Source organism: Lycorma delicatula, chromosome 1 (assembly GCF_047948215.1).
Source record: "Lycorma delicatula isolate Av1 chromosome 1, ASM4794821v1, whole genome shotgun sequence".
In the NCBI taxonomy this organism is placed as follows: domain Eukaryota; kingdom Metazoa; phylum Arthropoda; class Insecta; order Hemiptera; family Fulgoridae; genus Lycorma; species Lycorma delicatula.
The window spans coordinates 271,245,250-271,261,199 of NC_134455.1; the positions used below are offsets into that span (position 1 = coordinate 271,245,250).

General features: G+C 31.1%; 1 protein-coding gene across 2 annotated transcripts in view; it reads left to right on the forward strand.

The window, feature by feature from the left end:
- The window catches only part of LOC142331596 (uncharacterized), a 32,208-nt gene extending 16,306 nt beyond the window's left edge, over window positions 1–15,902 (forward strand). For both annotated transcript variants that reach the window (XM_075377610.1, XM_075377616.1), the window contains 2 exons: window positions 7,581–8,125; window positions 12,328–15,902. In XM_075377610.1, the coding sequence (XP_075233725.1) occupies window positions 7,581–8,125; window positions 12,328–12,859 (1,077 nt within the window). In that variant the 3' untranslated portion in view covers window positions 12,860–15,902. The remainder of the gene's footprint in view (window positions 1–7,580; window positions 8,126–12,327) is intronic.
- The last annotated feature ends 48 nt before the right edge of the window (window positions 15,903–15,950 follow it).

Consider the following 15,950-nt stretch of genomic DNA (forward strand, 5'->3'; position numbering starts at 1 on the left):
ATAATACTGCCATTCCCGAATATTACTGTTAAATTCTGGTAACTTAATTGGTGGTAATTGAATTGGGTTGCTTAGCATATTAAATGTATTTTGACATGAACTTTGGCTGTCAGGATTATAGAAATCAATTAGTGACCTCAATTTACTTTTGATGACACACAAGTTGCCCTCAATATGAATCCTGCCATTAGCATTATTGGCAGAATCTAATTCCTCAATTTTAGATTGGACTGCATCATATTTTTATGACAGTTGTTGTAAATCTCTTGGTTTAATGTTTAACAAATAACTGTTGTTAATTTGAGGATCAAAGCTACTGATAAATTTTCGACAATTCCAGTTGTGTATCTCCTGGGTCAGTAGTCATCTTTATGATGCCTACTGTGAACTTTATGATGCTTTATTGTGAACAATAATAATAATAATAATTACATATATTTTGGAATAGATTGTGATTTATTCAATAAATAATAGCATTTTAATTTATCATCCCATTCTAAGATAATATTTGCTAAATAAAACATTTATACTTGTGATTTATTTTTCAAAAGTTTATTTTATATACGAGGTGTGTTGAAAAAGTAACGAGAATTTTTGGTTTTTTGTAAGAATTTTATTTATTTGTCTACATTAATGTTATCCCTCTTCAAAATAGCCCTCATTAGATATTACAAACTTATTGCTTTTGCCAATCCCCGAAACACTTCTGGAACTCAATCTTTGGAATAGTGTTTACTTGTTTCATTTATTTGCTTTTAATCTCATCTTTGCTTGTAAAACGACGGCCCTTTAAGGTTCTCTTTATTTTTGAGAATAGAAAAAAGTCACGTAGAGCCATGTCTGGCGATTATGGCAGCTGGGGTATCATTATAGTGTTGTTTTTGGCTAAAATTGACGAACAAGCAATGAAGTGTGAGCAGGCGCATTATCGTGGTGCAAAAGCCATGAATTGTTTCTCTACAAATCCGGGCGTTTTTTTGGATTGCTTCACGCAAACAGCATTGAACTTGTAGGCAATATTCCTTATTGATTCTTTGACCATGTGGCAAGAACTCATGATGCACTATGCTGTTAAAATCGAAGAACATAATCTTCACATTCGACCATACTTGTCGAGCTTTTATCGGTCTTGGTGATTCCAGAATGCTGGGACGATTGAGCCTTAGTTTTGATATCATATCCGTAAACCCATGTGTCATCTCCTGTTATGACACGTTTCAGTAGTTCTGCATCATTGTTGACTTTATTTAGCGACTCCTGAGTAACTTCCATTCATCACTGTTTTTGTTCAAAATTCAACTAATTTTGCTGTCGCACGTTTCATACCCAAAACATCCGAAAAAATTTCATGGCATGAGCCAATTGATATCCCAACAATATCAGCGACTTCTCCGATTATGATTCGGCGATCATTTATAGTCATTTCATTCACTTTCCACATTTCCATCGGTTGTTGATGTGCTGGGGCGTCCGGGGCGCTCGTCATCTTCAGCGTCTTCTCGACCTTGGAAATGCTTATACCACTCTACCACTCGTAAACCCTTACTTTACTCATAGAAAACTCACCAAAAGCAATATAACATTTTTAAAACATTGCTATACTTTATTCCATTATAGCAAAATTTAATACAAATTCTCTGATCCATTACTTTTATACAAATAAAAAATTGCCGATTGTACCCAAACACATGTATTCCTTTTGACAGATGACAACAGACTAAATAATATAAAAAATATGGTTAAAAATGTATTGATACTGTTCAGATATGTTTACCAATACAACAACAAAAAAATCTCGAGAATCTGACTAATACAAACTCGAAATTTCAAAATTCTCATTACTCTTTGACACCCCTTGTATGTACGAGGGTAAGTCAATTATCTGCAATGTTGTTATAAATTTTATTGCAATACAAATAGGAAACTTACATGTACATCATTTTTCAACATAGTCCTCTTGCATTTCAACGCACTTGGTCCATTGTTGCACAAGCTTCCTGATGCCCTTATTAAAAGAAGGTTTTCGGTTGAGCTGCGAGCCAGGAATGCACCGCTTCTGTCACTGTTTCGTCCGAGGTAAATCGACGGCCCCTTAATGCCTCTTGAGTGACCAAACAAATGGTAGTCGTCAGAAGGAGCAAGACCAGGACTATACGGAGGATGAGCCAGTACTTCAAAGTTGAGTTTCTGGAGAGTTGCAGCAGTATGTGGATGGGCATTGTCGTGCAACAACACAACACCTTTCGATAGCAGTTTGCTTCGAATTGCAGACTTCAGCTTGGCAGTAAGCATCTCACTGTAACACGCACTGTTTATTGTCGTGCCCCTTTCCTTATAGTGTTCCAGTACTGGGCCTTGTGAGTCCCAAAAAAACGTAAGCGTCAGTTTTCCTGCGGATGGTTGGGTCTTGAACTTTTTTTGCAGGGCGAATTTGGATGTTTCCATTCCATATTCTGTCTTTTATTCTCCGGCTCATAATGATGGATCCATGTTTCATCACCGGTGATGATTCTGTCTTAGAAGATGTCCCGTTCGTTACCACAGCGATCCAAATGTTTTTGGCAGATGTCCAAGCGCGTTTGTTTATGCAACTGAGTTATTTTGGGACTCATCTTGCACAGACTTATGAAACCCAAGCCTCTATTGGATGATTTCGTAGGCAGAACCATGACTAATTTACAGACGATGTGCCACTTCATCAGTAGTTACTCGTCTGTCTAAGAAAACCATGTCGCATGCACGCTCAATGTTTTCCACATTTGTGGCAGTAAACGGTCGTCCAGCTCCTTCGTCGTGCGTAACACTTGTGCGACCGTTTTTTAATTTTTCAATCCATTCGTAGACACTCCGTTGTGGCAACACACTGTTCCCGTACTGTACCGAAAGTCTTCGCTGAATCTTGACCCCTGATACACCTTCCGACCACAAAAAACGGATCACCGAACGTTGTTCTTCTTTGGTGCAAACAGAAAGCGGAGCAGCCATGGTTAATGGCAGGGTAGCAATAATGAAACTAACCTAGCAGCATCAAACCTGCACAGACATAACAATTAAAACACAAAATGCGTCATCTACACAACACAACAGTACTGCCAACATAAACCAAAATATAACTAAATTGCAGATAATAATTGACTTACCCTCGTATATGCACACTATCAACAAAATGTCCCCTATGGATACATCAAACAGCAGTTTATATGCGAAAACTGCAGTTTATATAAAAAACTTTTAAAATCCATTGATTCATCATCACAGTTATAAACATTATAAGGGTCAGTAAAATACAACTGGACTTTTGTCTTCACAGCTCACGTGTTAATTTTCATAGGCTGGTGTGGAGGGATGTGAGTGGTGAAGATGTGGGGAGAAGATAAACACTCCAGCCATCTCAGCATTTTGTGTCTGGTTAGTAACATCTTGAGAAAGGAGAGGTTCCATTTTCAGTTGTTTCTTGTGAATGAAACATCAAACCTTCAAAAATTTTGACTAAATTGCATGCACAGTATAGGAATATAACTTGTCAAGTATTCAGATATATGACTGGACCAACAAATTTAAAGAAAGGTATGAAGCTATAGAAATTGAGGACAGTAGTAGGCATTTTAGGATAATTTGATTGATGACCACAACTGATAGATCCATGTCCTCATTGAAGATGATTGACAGTTGATGAAATTGCTTCAGAAGTGTTTATCTGTCAGGGAAGTGCCATTCCATTATCACAAAGCACTGTTAGTTTTTCAAAGTCTGTGCGAGGTGAGTTCCAAGACTTTTGAACCAAAATTAGAATCATACCGAATAGCAAATTTGCCAAAGGTTCTGAATCAATTTTGACTAGAGGGAAATAATTTTTTGCCATCAGACAGTCACATATGATGAGTCCTGAGTCAAAATCAAGTCACTATGATTTGGCATAGGAGTGGAAAGCCTTGCCCTATATTGGCAATTGTACTTCAATCAGCTGGTATAATCCTTGCAATTGTCTTTTGGAACTACCAACATCACACTGGGGATGTTGCCAATTCTTCAATAATGTTTGTCACAAGAACAAAAGGCACAATCAGCCAGTTAAAGATGTGATTCTCCTTTGTGACAATGCTAGGCCTTATAAAGCTGCTAGTACCTAGGATAAACTGAATGAAATTTACTGGAAAACCTTAAAACATCTTTATACAGTCCAAATTTATTCCCTGCAATTTCTTTTTGTTTGAACCTTTGAAAGAGGCACCCAAAAGACATCAATTCCTGAGTGACAACAAATGGAGGAGTTCATGTACATTTGGCCCATGACAAATCCTCAAACCTTTTATGAAGAAGAGACTGCAAGCTCCTCACATTTTGGAAAAAACTTGTAGAACTTCAGGGAATTCATGTAGAAAAGCAGTAAATATGGTTTGTATTTTATTCTACACTAATAAATGTTAAAAACAAAAGTCCAGTTTATATTTGACTGATCCTCATATTATATGAAGTAATGCATTTAAATCATTATCATGTAGTGTACTTCCTGACAGCAGGTCCCTAATGCCATTGCTGTCTCCATCCATTTACATCCAGGCCTTCTCATTCATCCCATTGTAGTTTCTAATCTCTACCTCGCCTATTAATTTTCTTCTTCCATGTTTCTTTTCTCCTACTGACTACAGTTCTTTAGAATACACTTCCTCTTATCACATATCCTAACATTTTCTTTTGTGCATTTCTCAAATAAGTGTTCTTTCTTCTTTAATCCATTACTTCTCATTCTTCACTTTATCTGTCCACCTTACTTTCTCCATTTCTACATCTTAAAAGTCTCAATAATCATCATTTTACATCCATATAATATATTCTATACATAGCGGTTGGCTAACCTCTTCCTTAACTCTAAGAACCGAATTTTACTACATATTAATGTACACTCTTCTTATTGAAGACTTCCTTTCCCATTAATATCCTTTCTTTTATTTACATTGCACTCTTCCACCTCTCTGTTGCTATAGTCCTCAAATATTTGAAATTTTTCCTTTTTGTATTCTTCTTTCAGTTGTTCTTACCACTAAATCCTCTTTGTGATTTATTTGCATTACTTAAGTTTTTCCTATATTTATTTTCATTCCTTCTTCAAGAACTGTAACTATATTTGAAGCATGTGTGTGCCATCAGATAGAATTACCATATCATCAACAAACCTTAAGCATCTTGTTTTTGGTCCTGCCATACTTACTTCTTCTTCTCTTTCTTCTGATATACTCCTTATCATATCTTCAATGTAAATATTGAACAGTGTTGGCAATAGATAGCATCCTTGCCTAACACCTCCACTTAGACCTACCCAATCAGTTACATTCTTACTTCCATTGCTGCTCTTTGTCTTGTGTATAATTCTTTAAATAACCTTCTGTCTTTTCATTCTACTTTTTTCTGTTTAAGAATCGCCATCATTTTCTACCATTTGATTCTCTGAAATCTATGAAGTGCAGACTCATTCCTCTAACACTTTCTAACCATAATTAGTAGCCCAATAGCATCTGTGGTTCCTACCCCTTACCTAAAGACAAACTGTTCCTCCCCAGCACTCTTTCATTATTGTTACCAACCTCCACTTTAGAACTCTTAACAATATTTTTCTTTAGCAGCATAAGCTATTAAACTTTATGTTCTGTGTTCTGTACATTTTTTGGTTCTAGTTTTCTTTGGAACTGGTATCAACATTTTCACTAAGTCTTCAGGCCATTTTCCCTATTATATCTTATTACGCAGTTCAACTATTTCTTGCCTTATTTCCTCATTTAAACATTTATAAAATTCTACAGAAAGTCCTGTCATTTTTTTTTATTCTTCATATCTTTAATTGCCTTCTGTAATTCACTTTTAATATTTATGGTCCTTTACCCACTTCAGCTATATCCCACTTCTTTTCTATGTTTATTTACTCAGATTTTTCTCTTGTCATATACAGGTCCTCCATATATTCCTTCTTTTCTCTTATGTATTTCTCCTGATATACCATTTTACCATCCTTATCCTCAGTTTCTCTAATTTTACCACACCATTTTTCATTTACCCCATGTAATGCTCTTCATCTTCCTATACATCATATCATACTGCCTTTTCTTTTCTAGATCTCCTCAATATCATAACAATCTTCTTTCAGCTACCTTTTCCTAACTTTTAGTGTTTCTCTCCTTAATTCATTGTTCAATTTGCGATGTGCTGCTCTTTCATTTACTCCTGTCTTATTCTTATACTGCCGTCTTTCTTCCAATGTTTTCTTTAGCATTTCTGTTACCCGTGGTTTCTTGATTGTTATTTTTTTCATAATTCCTCTGCTTTTTCATAATTTTTTTTCAACTTATTCCTCTGCTGTTTTTATTATGGGATTTCTTAATTTTATCCAGGTCTCGTTATTGTCCCCATTTTCCTTTTTGTTTTCTTTAATTGTCTTAGCTAATTTTAAGTAATAGAATATTACTACATTGAAATAATTTTAATTGTTAAATACTGTTACATCTAAATAATTTGATTAATGAATTTAAAACATATTCTCATGTTGACTGAATAGAAAACACATCAAATGCTCTTGTGACTAAGAATAATGTTACAAATAAAACATTGATTATATCTTTGCTCAAAATATTGAGAAAAAACCAAGAGAATTGTTTGAAATTTTTTAACAGTAAAATTCTGCATACTCTTCTGTAAAAGAACAACAGAATATAATAATACAATTTATATTAAATTTATTTCATATAAAATAATCAGTAGTAGTACGGTCTGTATTTAGAACATAGTGGAGATAAATAAAAAAGTTTATTACTAATTAAGTAGTTTATGAATTTCTTCTCCACATCAGACTTGTAGAGAGAAAAATAAGTCATAATATAATTTTTCGTGATGTTATATTGTTATATATTGCAAAATTAGTAGTTTCCCTGATTAAATTTAAGAATAAGATAAAATAATTTTTTTACTGTTTAAAATATGTTTTAACAGTACATAAAAAAATTGAAATAAAATCATATGTAGTGAAAATATTATTTACCACAAATATATTCCTATATAATTGTTTCTTAGTTTAAATATGGTTTAAAAAATCTGTGGTATGAAAAAATTGGTTTTGTTGTTAAATGTTGTTCTTATCAGCCTCCATGGGAAAGGAATAAAATTGTAAAATTGTTTGATGAATTTTTACGTTTGTAATTAGAGTAAGTACATACTCTAATCACCAACATAAATCTGACAAACTTATTTGTTTTAGGTTTAAATAACCTTATAACATTATTTGTCTGTATTGGCACATTTTCGTATTGTCATTGTCTAATGCAGGCAGATATTCACTAGGAGAGTTTTCATCATATAATAAATATTTTCATGAATCAAAAGTGACAGGAAGTTTAAAAAAAAATGTTGACTACAGAAATTAAAAAATTAATGATTGGAAGTAATTGCACAGTGAAAGCTCTCCATTTTATTCTGAGAATTAATTTAGTTATTATTTTTAGTAGTGATTTATGAGGTCTACATTATACAAATTAATGTTTTTCTTCTTACAGAATTATTTGTTGACATTAAGTAGTGGTGTTATTGTTTTGTAGGAAAACAAAGGTACAGTAGTGGAGACTTGTGTAATAAAACAGACACCCAGCTGTTTATGGCCAACAGATGGTTCTAAAAATGAGAAAACATTAACAGTTCATGATGGAGGAGTAATTGTCCTTAGTAAAATGGGTTCAGATATGTTAGATGCACAGCATCAGTCTGATGACAATAGAGATTTTGTTGTGATGGTAGAACTTAAATACAAAGAACCAGATTCCTTATCAGATGAAAGAACCATTATTACTAGTTCTGAGTCACAAATAGATGCTTATGATATGAGAGAAAAACTTGAGTCTTTAGTTACGTTCCCTGAAGAAACTTCTGCAGATGATCATGGTGTGAATAAAAATAAAGACTGTGATAATGCTTACTCAGGATCTGATATGAAGCATAACAGTGATATTTCTGCCAGCCAACTAATGTGTTTTGAGCATAGTGATACTGAAACTTCTAAAGAAAAATGTATCCAATTGATAACAAATAAATCTGATTCTATAAAGAAAAGTAACTTTGATAAGAATAATGAACAATTCAAAAAAAGGTAAGAATGTACCTCATACAAAATCTTAATAATTTTATAAAATGTTTCTCTTTAAAATATATTTTCTGAATTGAAGTCCAAAATATCCTTATTATACTAGACACCTAGGTTAACCATAGTTTGATTTTTTTTCTTCATTAGCTCTTGATTTTTGTCTTAACATTTTATGATTTTAATACAGTAGGATATGAAAAAGTTTTTTTTCCCCTTATTACATGCCTATATAATATAACATCAAAGAATTTTTTGTTCCCCTTATTACATGCCTATATAATGCAACATCAAAGAAACTGTTACAAGCTCTTACTGGTTTCTGTGTGGTGAAACAAACATAAGCTTTATTTTTAAAACTAACTGTAGTTTAAAATGAAATGTTTGAATTTTAAGTAGTATTTGAAATTTGTTTAAATTACTGTGTGGATATAATAAAGAAATAATTTGAATTTTAGTACAAATGGCACACCATATTGAAAAATTTCAGAATAGTTTTTTTAATTTAGTGTACTGTAATGTGTCCTGTAAAAAGTAATGTAGTGATTTAAAAGCAGTTCTATAAGGCATTTTTTTATTTAGTTTAATTAATTAAGTTCATGTAATTAATATACTTATAATAAAATCAATTAAATAAATATTATTGTATACATTGAATAATGAATTAATACTACATTAATTTAAATGTCAGGAAAACATTTTTGAAAATATATGTTTGGAGCGTAGCTTTATATGGAAGTGAAACTTGGATGATCAGATTACCTGAGAAGAAAAGATTAGAAGCTTTTGAAATGAGCTATATGAGAATGTTAAAAATCAGACGGGTGGATAAGGTGACAAATGAAAAGATGATAAGGCAAATTGATGAATAATGAAGCATATGGAAAAATATAGTTAAAAGAAGAGATAGATTTATAGGCCACATATTAAGGCATGCTGAAACAGTCGCTTTAATATTGGAGGGCCAGGTAGGAGGAAAAAATTGTGCAGGCAGGCAACGTTTGGAATATGTAAATCAAATTGTTAGGGATGTAGGATGTAGGGAGTATACTGAAATGAAACGACTAGCCCTAGATAGGGAATCTTGGAGAGCTGCATCAAACCAGTCAAATGACTGAAGACAAAAAAAAAAATACTACATTGTTTGTGCAGATGAAGTAAGTGCAAGCAAAAAGCAATTGCCAGTAAGAATCCACAAAATCTATTCAGGACAAGCAAAGTAGATGAGAAAGAAACTAGTTAAGATAAATAAAGAAAGACTCAAAACTGCTTCCTAGTTAATCATAGAACTTTTATAGGTCGTGTGGTATTCAGAGAAGTAAACATTAACAGATTAGAAAAGAATAATTTGATCAGTTCTTTTAAGGAATACTGGCAAGGGCCTAGTCATCAGTGTAGAAAAGATAAAAACTGTTTTATCTTTATAACTGTTTTATCTGTTACTTTATAGGTGATAAAGTAACCATATGTGTATCAGTACATATGTTGGTGCAGGGACTGAAAGCCTGTTTACTAGCATTTTGCATGCATTGGCCTCTGTTACAAGCAAACTAAAAACATTGTCATTTTCTAGTATGATAATATACAAAAAATAGGTTTCATAAATTTGCTGTAGCATTTGTAATTGTGGAGTTTTATTGTAAATTATATATTGATGTGATCTAGGCCTACTTCCTATTTTACAGCAATTAATAATAGAATCATTCATGACTAATGTGCTATTTATGAATTGTTGTAAACACAGCACGCAATTCTAAGAATTTCATTTACTTATTTTTAATCTACACTGTCAAGAATCATATGTCACACATCGCTTGTGATTATGTTCTAGAAGTGTTATAGAAACATTTATTACTGTGTAAATTTTACTTAATAAAGTGAATAGCTGTTGGTGATTTATTTTTACTATTTGTTGTGTTGTTTTCATTTAAGGCTTTGTCATAAATTCAGTCATTTAATTTTTAATATTTCAATATTTATTTTCTTTTAAAATGCCCAAGTTAGGAGGAAATGGTACAGTAGTTCATAGTCAGGCAAGGGGAAATTGTATTCATGTTTACAACTTCTTTTTACAAAACAATGCGAGAACAACTTTATATGGAAGTGAAACTTGGATGATCAGAGTATCTGAGAAGAAAGATTAGAAGCTTTTGAAATGTGCTATATGAGAATGTTAAAAATCGTTAACATGGAAAACTGAAGTGCTAAATACGGTAGTTCAAGCAACAAAAGTATCAAAACAAACGGTCCAAAGAATTATAGCAGAAAGGAAATCAAATGAAACCGAGAAGCCATCTGTGTTCGTTTCACCGAAAAATCATGTAAATCGCCTCAGTACTGTGTGCAATTTAGATTCGTTTGATAAATAAATTTTATGTAACCAAAAAATGCATTTCTACTGTGAAGAGAATTATGCAAAAAGCCCACGAAATTGAAATTAATCTTTCACTCTCATTGAGAGTGGCATTTTTTCCTAGTACAGCTTGAAATGTTGACGGTCTAGAGCATGACTGTTGAACTCTGGGTTGTGATAAATGAGCCTTAGCAATAGCTGAGATTGAAGTTAACTGAAAAATTTGAGTTTTTGGCTGCACCATGTCAGAATCGATTAAACATAGCAGATATTATACATTATACAAAGAAAATATATTGGTGATTTATAACAAAGAACTTGTGAAGATTTGCAAGATAGTCACTTCAAAATAAAATGCTCAATGGATGCCGGTGGAATGTTTTCTGTACTGTTTCCTTTTGACAGATTTAGAGAAGGCAAAATTTACTAGATCAGCAAAATCCTTGGATCCTATTAGCTTTGTTCACATTCTCATCTGTAATGAACATGCCTCATTATAAGCATTTTAAAATGTTTCATTACACTCTGTAAAGAGTTTGTATTTAAAGTTAAGATCAAAATTTTTACTGTAATTATATCCATCTAAAGTCAACAAAACAGGACTTCTCTTGCTCAAATTATCCTGTTCCATAAAACTTCACATTGTTTTTTAGATCCCTCTGTTAGCCATCCTTTTGGTTGACCATCAGAAAACGTTTCCTAAGAGGGATGAACTGATTGCCAGAGGTATTTATTGATTTGAGAACAATAACATTTCTTTGTTGCTTTCCAGACCTTAACTTCCCATCTTGTTTATTTCTCCTTAATCAATAAAAATTTCAGTTGATTAGTATGAACACAGGAATCTCCAGTTTCATCAGTTTAAAAAAAAAAGATCTTAGACTAAAAGAATATTTTTCCATGAAGTAGACTAACTTGTTCAAAAATATGTCTGCTTGGTTCTTATTAAAACCTGTTGCTCTCTGCAAACTAGTTGATTCAGCCATTCTTAAACTCAAATCTTTATGCTGTTTCATAAAATCATATTAGAAATCATTCCTCACTACATTTGAAATTAAATATACAAGAAATTTGATACATTACTTGTAAGATAACGTTGTACAAGAAATTTCAAATTTTGTGTACAATAGTAAACATTTTCATTTTTTGTTTGTACCACTACTTTCTATATGCTTAATTATAATGCTATTTCCTGCTCTTTTTCAGTAATCATCTAATCTATTTTATTTATCACAGTATTACCCATCAATCAGTCTTTCTTATTGTCATCTTACTTTTGAATAGCTAGTACCATGCCAGGTTATTTTTTCACAAAATATATGAAAAAAATAACACTAGTATTTATTATTAAAGCAATATTTTTCTCAAGATCCATCTTCTCTTATCTGCACACTGATCTGTATCAAGAAGTATGTTGTTTTGCTTGAAAAGTGTAGCTTCTAATGATTTAGATTTTTAACTATGATTTCTTTCTAGGAAGAACAACTTTCTGCTCTCATTATAAAGTTTTTCTGAACTGGTGACACATACTAGCATTCAAATTCACATTTTCAGTTATTTAAAGCAAATTTTTTTATGATTGGTTTTATAAAACAAAATTCTTTCAGTAACTCTTTGCATCTTGATTAATATGAAAACTGATTTCAGTGTGGGCTATTGACAGTAGTTTTTATTCATCAAACTGTAACCAGTGAGCCATTTATTTATTTATAATATGCATAATGTTTAATTATTATTTATTTAGAAAATATGTAATTCATGAATGTTTTTTTTATGTTAATGGATAAAACCCACTCATTTTGTTTTAACTACTTAAATGTATTTGTGTAATTTTTTATTTTATTTTAAATTTGTATAGGATCGGTGTTAAGTGTTCAACTGGAAAGAAGCTGTTTGTATGCTCAGTATGCAGTAAACAGTTTCAAAGGAGAACAAGACTGAATTCTCATATGGCTATCCATACTGAAATAAGACCGCATTCTTGTGATCTGTGCCATGAGTCATTTGTCATGAGATGGGACCTTACATTGCATCAGCGTATTCATTCAAGAACATTCGAATGTGAATATTGTAAAAAAATTTTTACTGTAAGAAGTAAATTAGATCGTCATTTGCGGACTCATACGGGAGAAAGACCTCATGTATGTGGATATTGTTGCAAATCATTTGGAGATAAACGCAATTTAGATAATCACTTACGGACTCATACAGGAGAGAAACCTTATCTCTGTAATATCTGCAATCGTGGATTTCGTGTTCGAACTCATCTGACTGATCATCAGCGAGTCCATACAAGAGAAATGCCTTATAGCTGTGATACTTGTGGTAAAACATTTAGATGGAAAGCTAATTTTAATATACATATGAAGATGCATTTGCCAGTAAAATAATAAAGTTTTTTTATATTAAATTATACACCAAAGATTTACTTTAGTATAATAGATAAGTAGGTATTGATAATATTTTTAAAATACTAAATTAAGAATTAGTGTATGCATTATGTTTTAACATCTCCAAGTATCTCTTTTCCCTTGATTTGTGAAAATTGTTGGGTTGCTATTACTTGTACAGATATGTTTACTCTTATACTACTTTTATTTATGTATTGAAAAAACTGTCTGATGTAATCCTAGGTAAAAACCTCTTTATCAGGAAGTCTGCCTAATTTATGCATCAGGATCATTTAACTTAAGTAGAAAAATTTATTTTCCTTTCTGATACAAAACATTTGCCTTAATTAATTAAATTTTGGTGATATAGATTCCACTCATCTTGACTGTTCACTGTTAAAACTGACATTGCCTGATGCATTTTGCCCCCCCCCCCCCCCCGATCAGGTCTGTAAATTTTATCCCCTGAAAAACAATATACAGATTACTAAATCCAGAATCATATTTCAATTATTAGTAAATGGATAGAACAAAAAAAACCTAGCCAAAGTTATTTTATAACTTATTCTGTATCAACCTGGACATTGTTATTTGAATGAATAAATCATTAAAAAAACAATTATTTTTGTCCTTGAAAGAGAAAAGATCCTAGTCTAATTTTTTGAAGTCTTTCCTACAAAGGTTGTTGTAGATTGTGGGTTTTTTTTAATATCAATTCATTCTAAGCACATGTGAAAAATCTATGTAGAGAAGGGTTGGTGGCTGGAGTAAAATGTTTTAAATTTAATTATTAATTTAACCTATATTTTCTTATTTCTCTTTCTTAAATTCATACCCAAAAAATTGTTAGAAGCTGAAAGTGGAGGTGTGGGAAGAGACTTGAAGTTTTAAAACAGTAGTAATGCAGAAAATAATTTTCATTCAGGTAAATTTATCCTCTTATTTTGGTTAAGATTTATAAGAAAACTGAAAATTGTAGTTCAAGGAAAAAGAAAATAAAGTATATCGGTGTTATAGATTTTCAGTTTATTTAAAAACAAAATTGGATGTTCACATTAAAGAAAAGATATGATATGATTATTAAAATATTTCTATGGTTTAAGAAAAAAAAAAATTTTAATTTTACGTAGGTAATGGCCTATCACTGTCAGGTTGACAATACATACAATTTTACATTGCAGGAAGGAATAAAAATTTGCTATTTTTATTACGGAAAAAAATTTCTTTACTTTGTACAGTATGATACATAAACATTCTGTACAAACTTGACAGAATATTTTATTATCACTTACCTTATCATGATTTATATTTTTTTTATGTCATTAATTCTTACATTGACATTGTCGTTAAATTTAAATAAGTATTTCTTATAACTTCTCTTCCATCACTTATTATCAGTTTTCTTATGTTTTATAGCAAACAGCCATTGTAAAGAACAAAACAAAGTAGATGGCAAACTTAAATTCCTTTGATTTGCATCAGGTCATGTAACAATTATTTTTATGACATTTAGTTTTTTTTTTCAATACAAATAACAGGGAATTTAATTTTCCATCTATTTTATTTTGTTCTTTACAGTGTTTCTTGGATATCAGCCTTTGTTCTTCATACTTATTCTGACCCTTTATCATACTCCAAGCAAATCAAACTCTTAATTTATGTCGGTCTCACTTAAAATACAATACTTTCACTTAAATAAGTTTCTAAGTAGATCAACAAAATATATTTTTATTCACCAAAGAGACAAAAATGTGCATTAATTGCTTAAATGTACCCAAAGATATAATATATATATATATATATAGATTATTACATTTATTTTGTTTCAGTTATGTGTATCATAGGTACATTTTAGCTGTTTTATGCAATTTTCTGTATTTTTAATCTCCATAATTACTTAATTAGTATCTTAAATAAACCAGCTAAAATTTATGTATTGACTTGCCAAGCATTTGTTTTCTTCATTTACACTTATTTCACTAAATACCAATATGTGAATGCTGATTTAGTAATAAAATAGAAATAATTATTTATATAATCCATGAATGAGACTTTACTTTTGTTGGTTTACTATTACTGATAAAATATTTCTATTTTTTCTATTTTATTGAAAAATGAGCTTATTTAAATTTTTAACTCATAATTACGGATTTTTATTTCATAATTTTATTATGTAACTATTGCATCTTGTGTTGTCTTTAAATTTGAAATTGGCTCCAGCTTATACTTAAACCAGTAGATACACTATCAACAAAATCTTCAGTTTTTGAATACAGCCCAAAATATAAAATTCTGAAAAATGTTTTGCTTTAAAATCTGTTTTCAATATACTTTTATTTATTTAGATCAAATAGTAAGAGCCATGTCTATAAATAGATGGAAGCCTGGAATATGAATGCATTTACTAAATGATATAAAGTTTTGATGTTTTTATAAGAACATTTCAGGAGCAAAGTCAAATGTTTTATTTAATTTTAGTTCTATTACTACAGATGACAAACTAATTTCATTGAAATAATTCAGGATATCTGAAACTGCTGGCTGGTAGATGCTGATTCAGAAAACTTTGTGGGGTGAATCACAAAGAATTTTGTCAGAAGATGGGGTACGATTTCTTTTGGGGGGTACCACTCATTTCTTGGTGGAAAAAGGTTTTTCAGCATTTATCCAGGATGCATTAGAAAAATTTACATAAAATTTTAAAAACTTTTAAAGGAGCATTTTTCCAAATATTGTATTTTTTGTAAATATTGTTTTTCCAAAACTGTTTTGCTGGAGAAAAAACATTTTTTTCTCTAAAACTCCTCTAAGTACCTCAAAAATTGAGATTGGAATTTTTTTATAGCCATAGAAATATAGGTATTTCTATGATCAAGTTTCATCAATTATATCTTATGAGGTACCATATTAATTTTATTGTAAAAAAATGGCCGTATTTATTTAAATGTGATTTCAAATTATCAAAGTTAGAGCAATAATTTTGTGTAAGTATTTATTTTTAATCAGCTAAAAATAAAGTAAAAAGAAGAACTTCTTAGTTTGATATGTATTATTTTTTTTGTTTCAAGTATTGTTAATCCTTGCTTGTCTT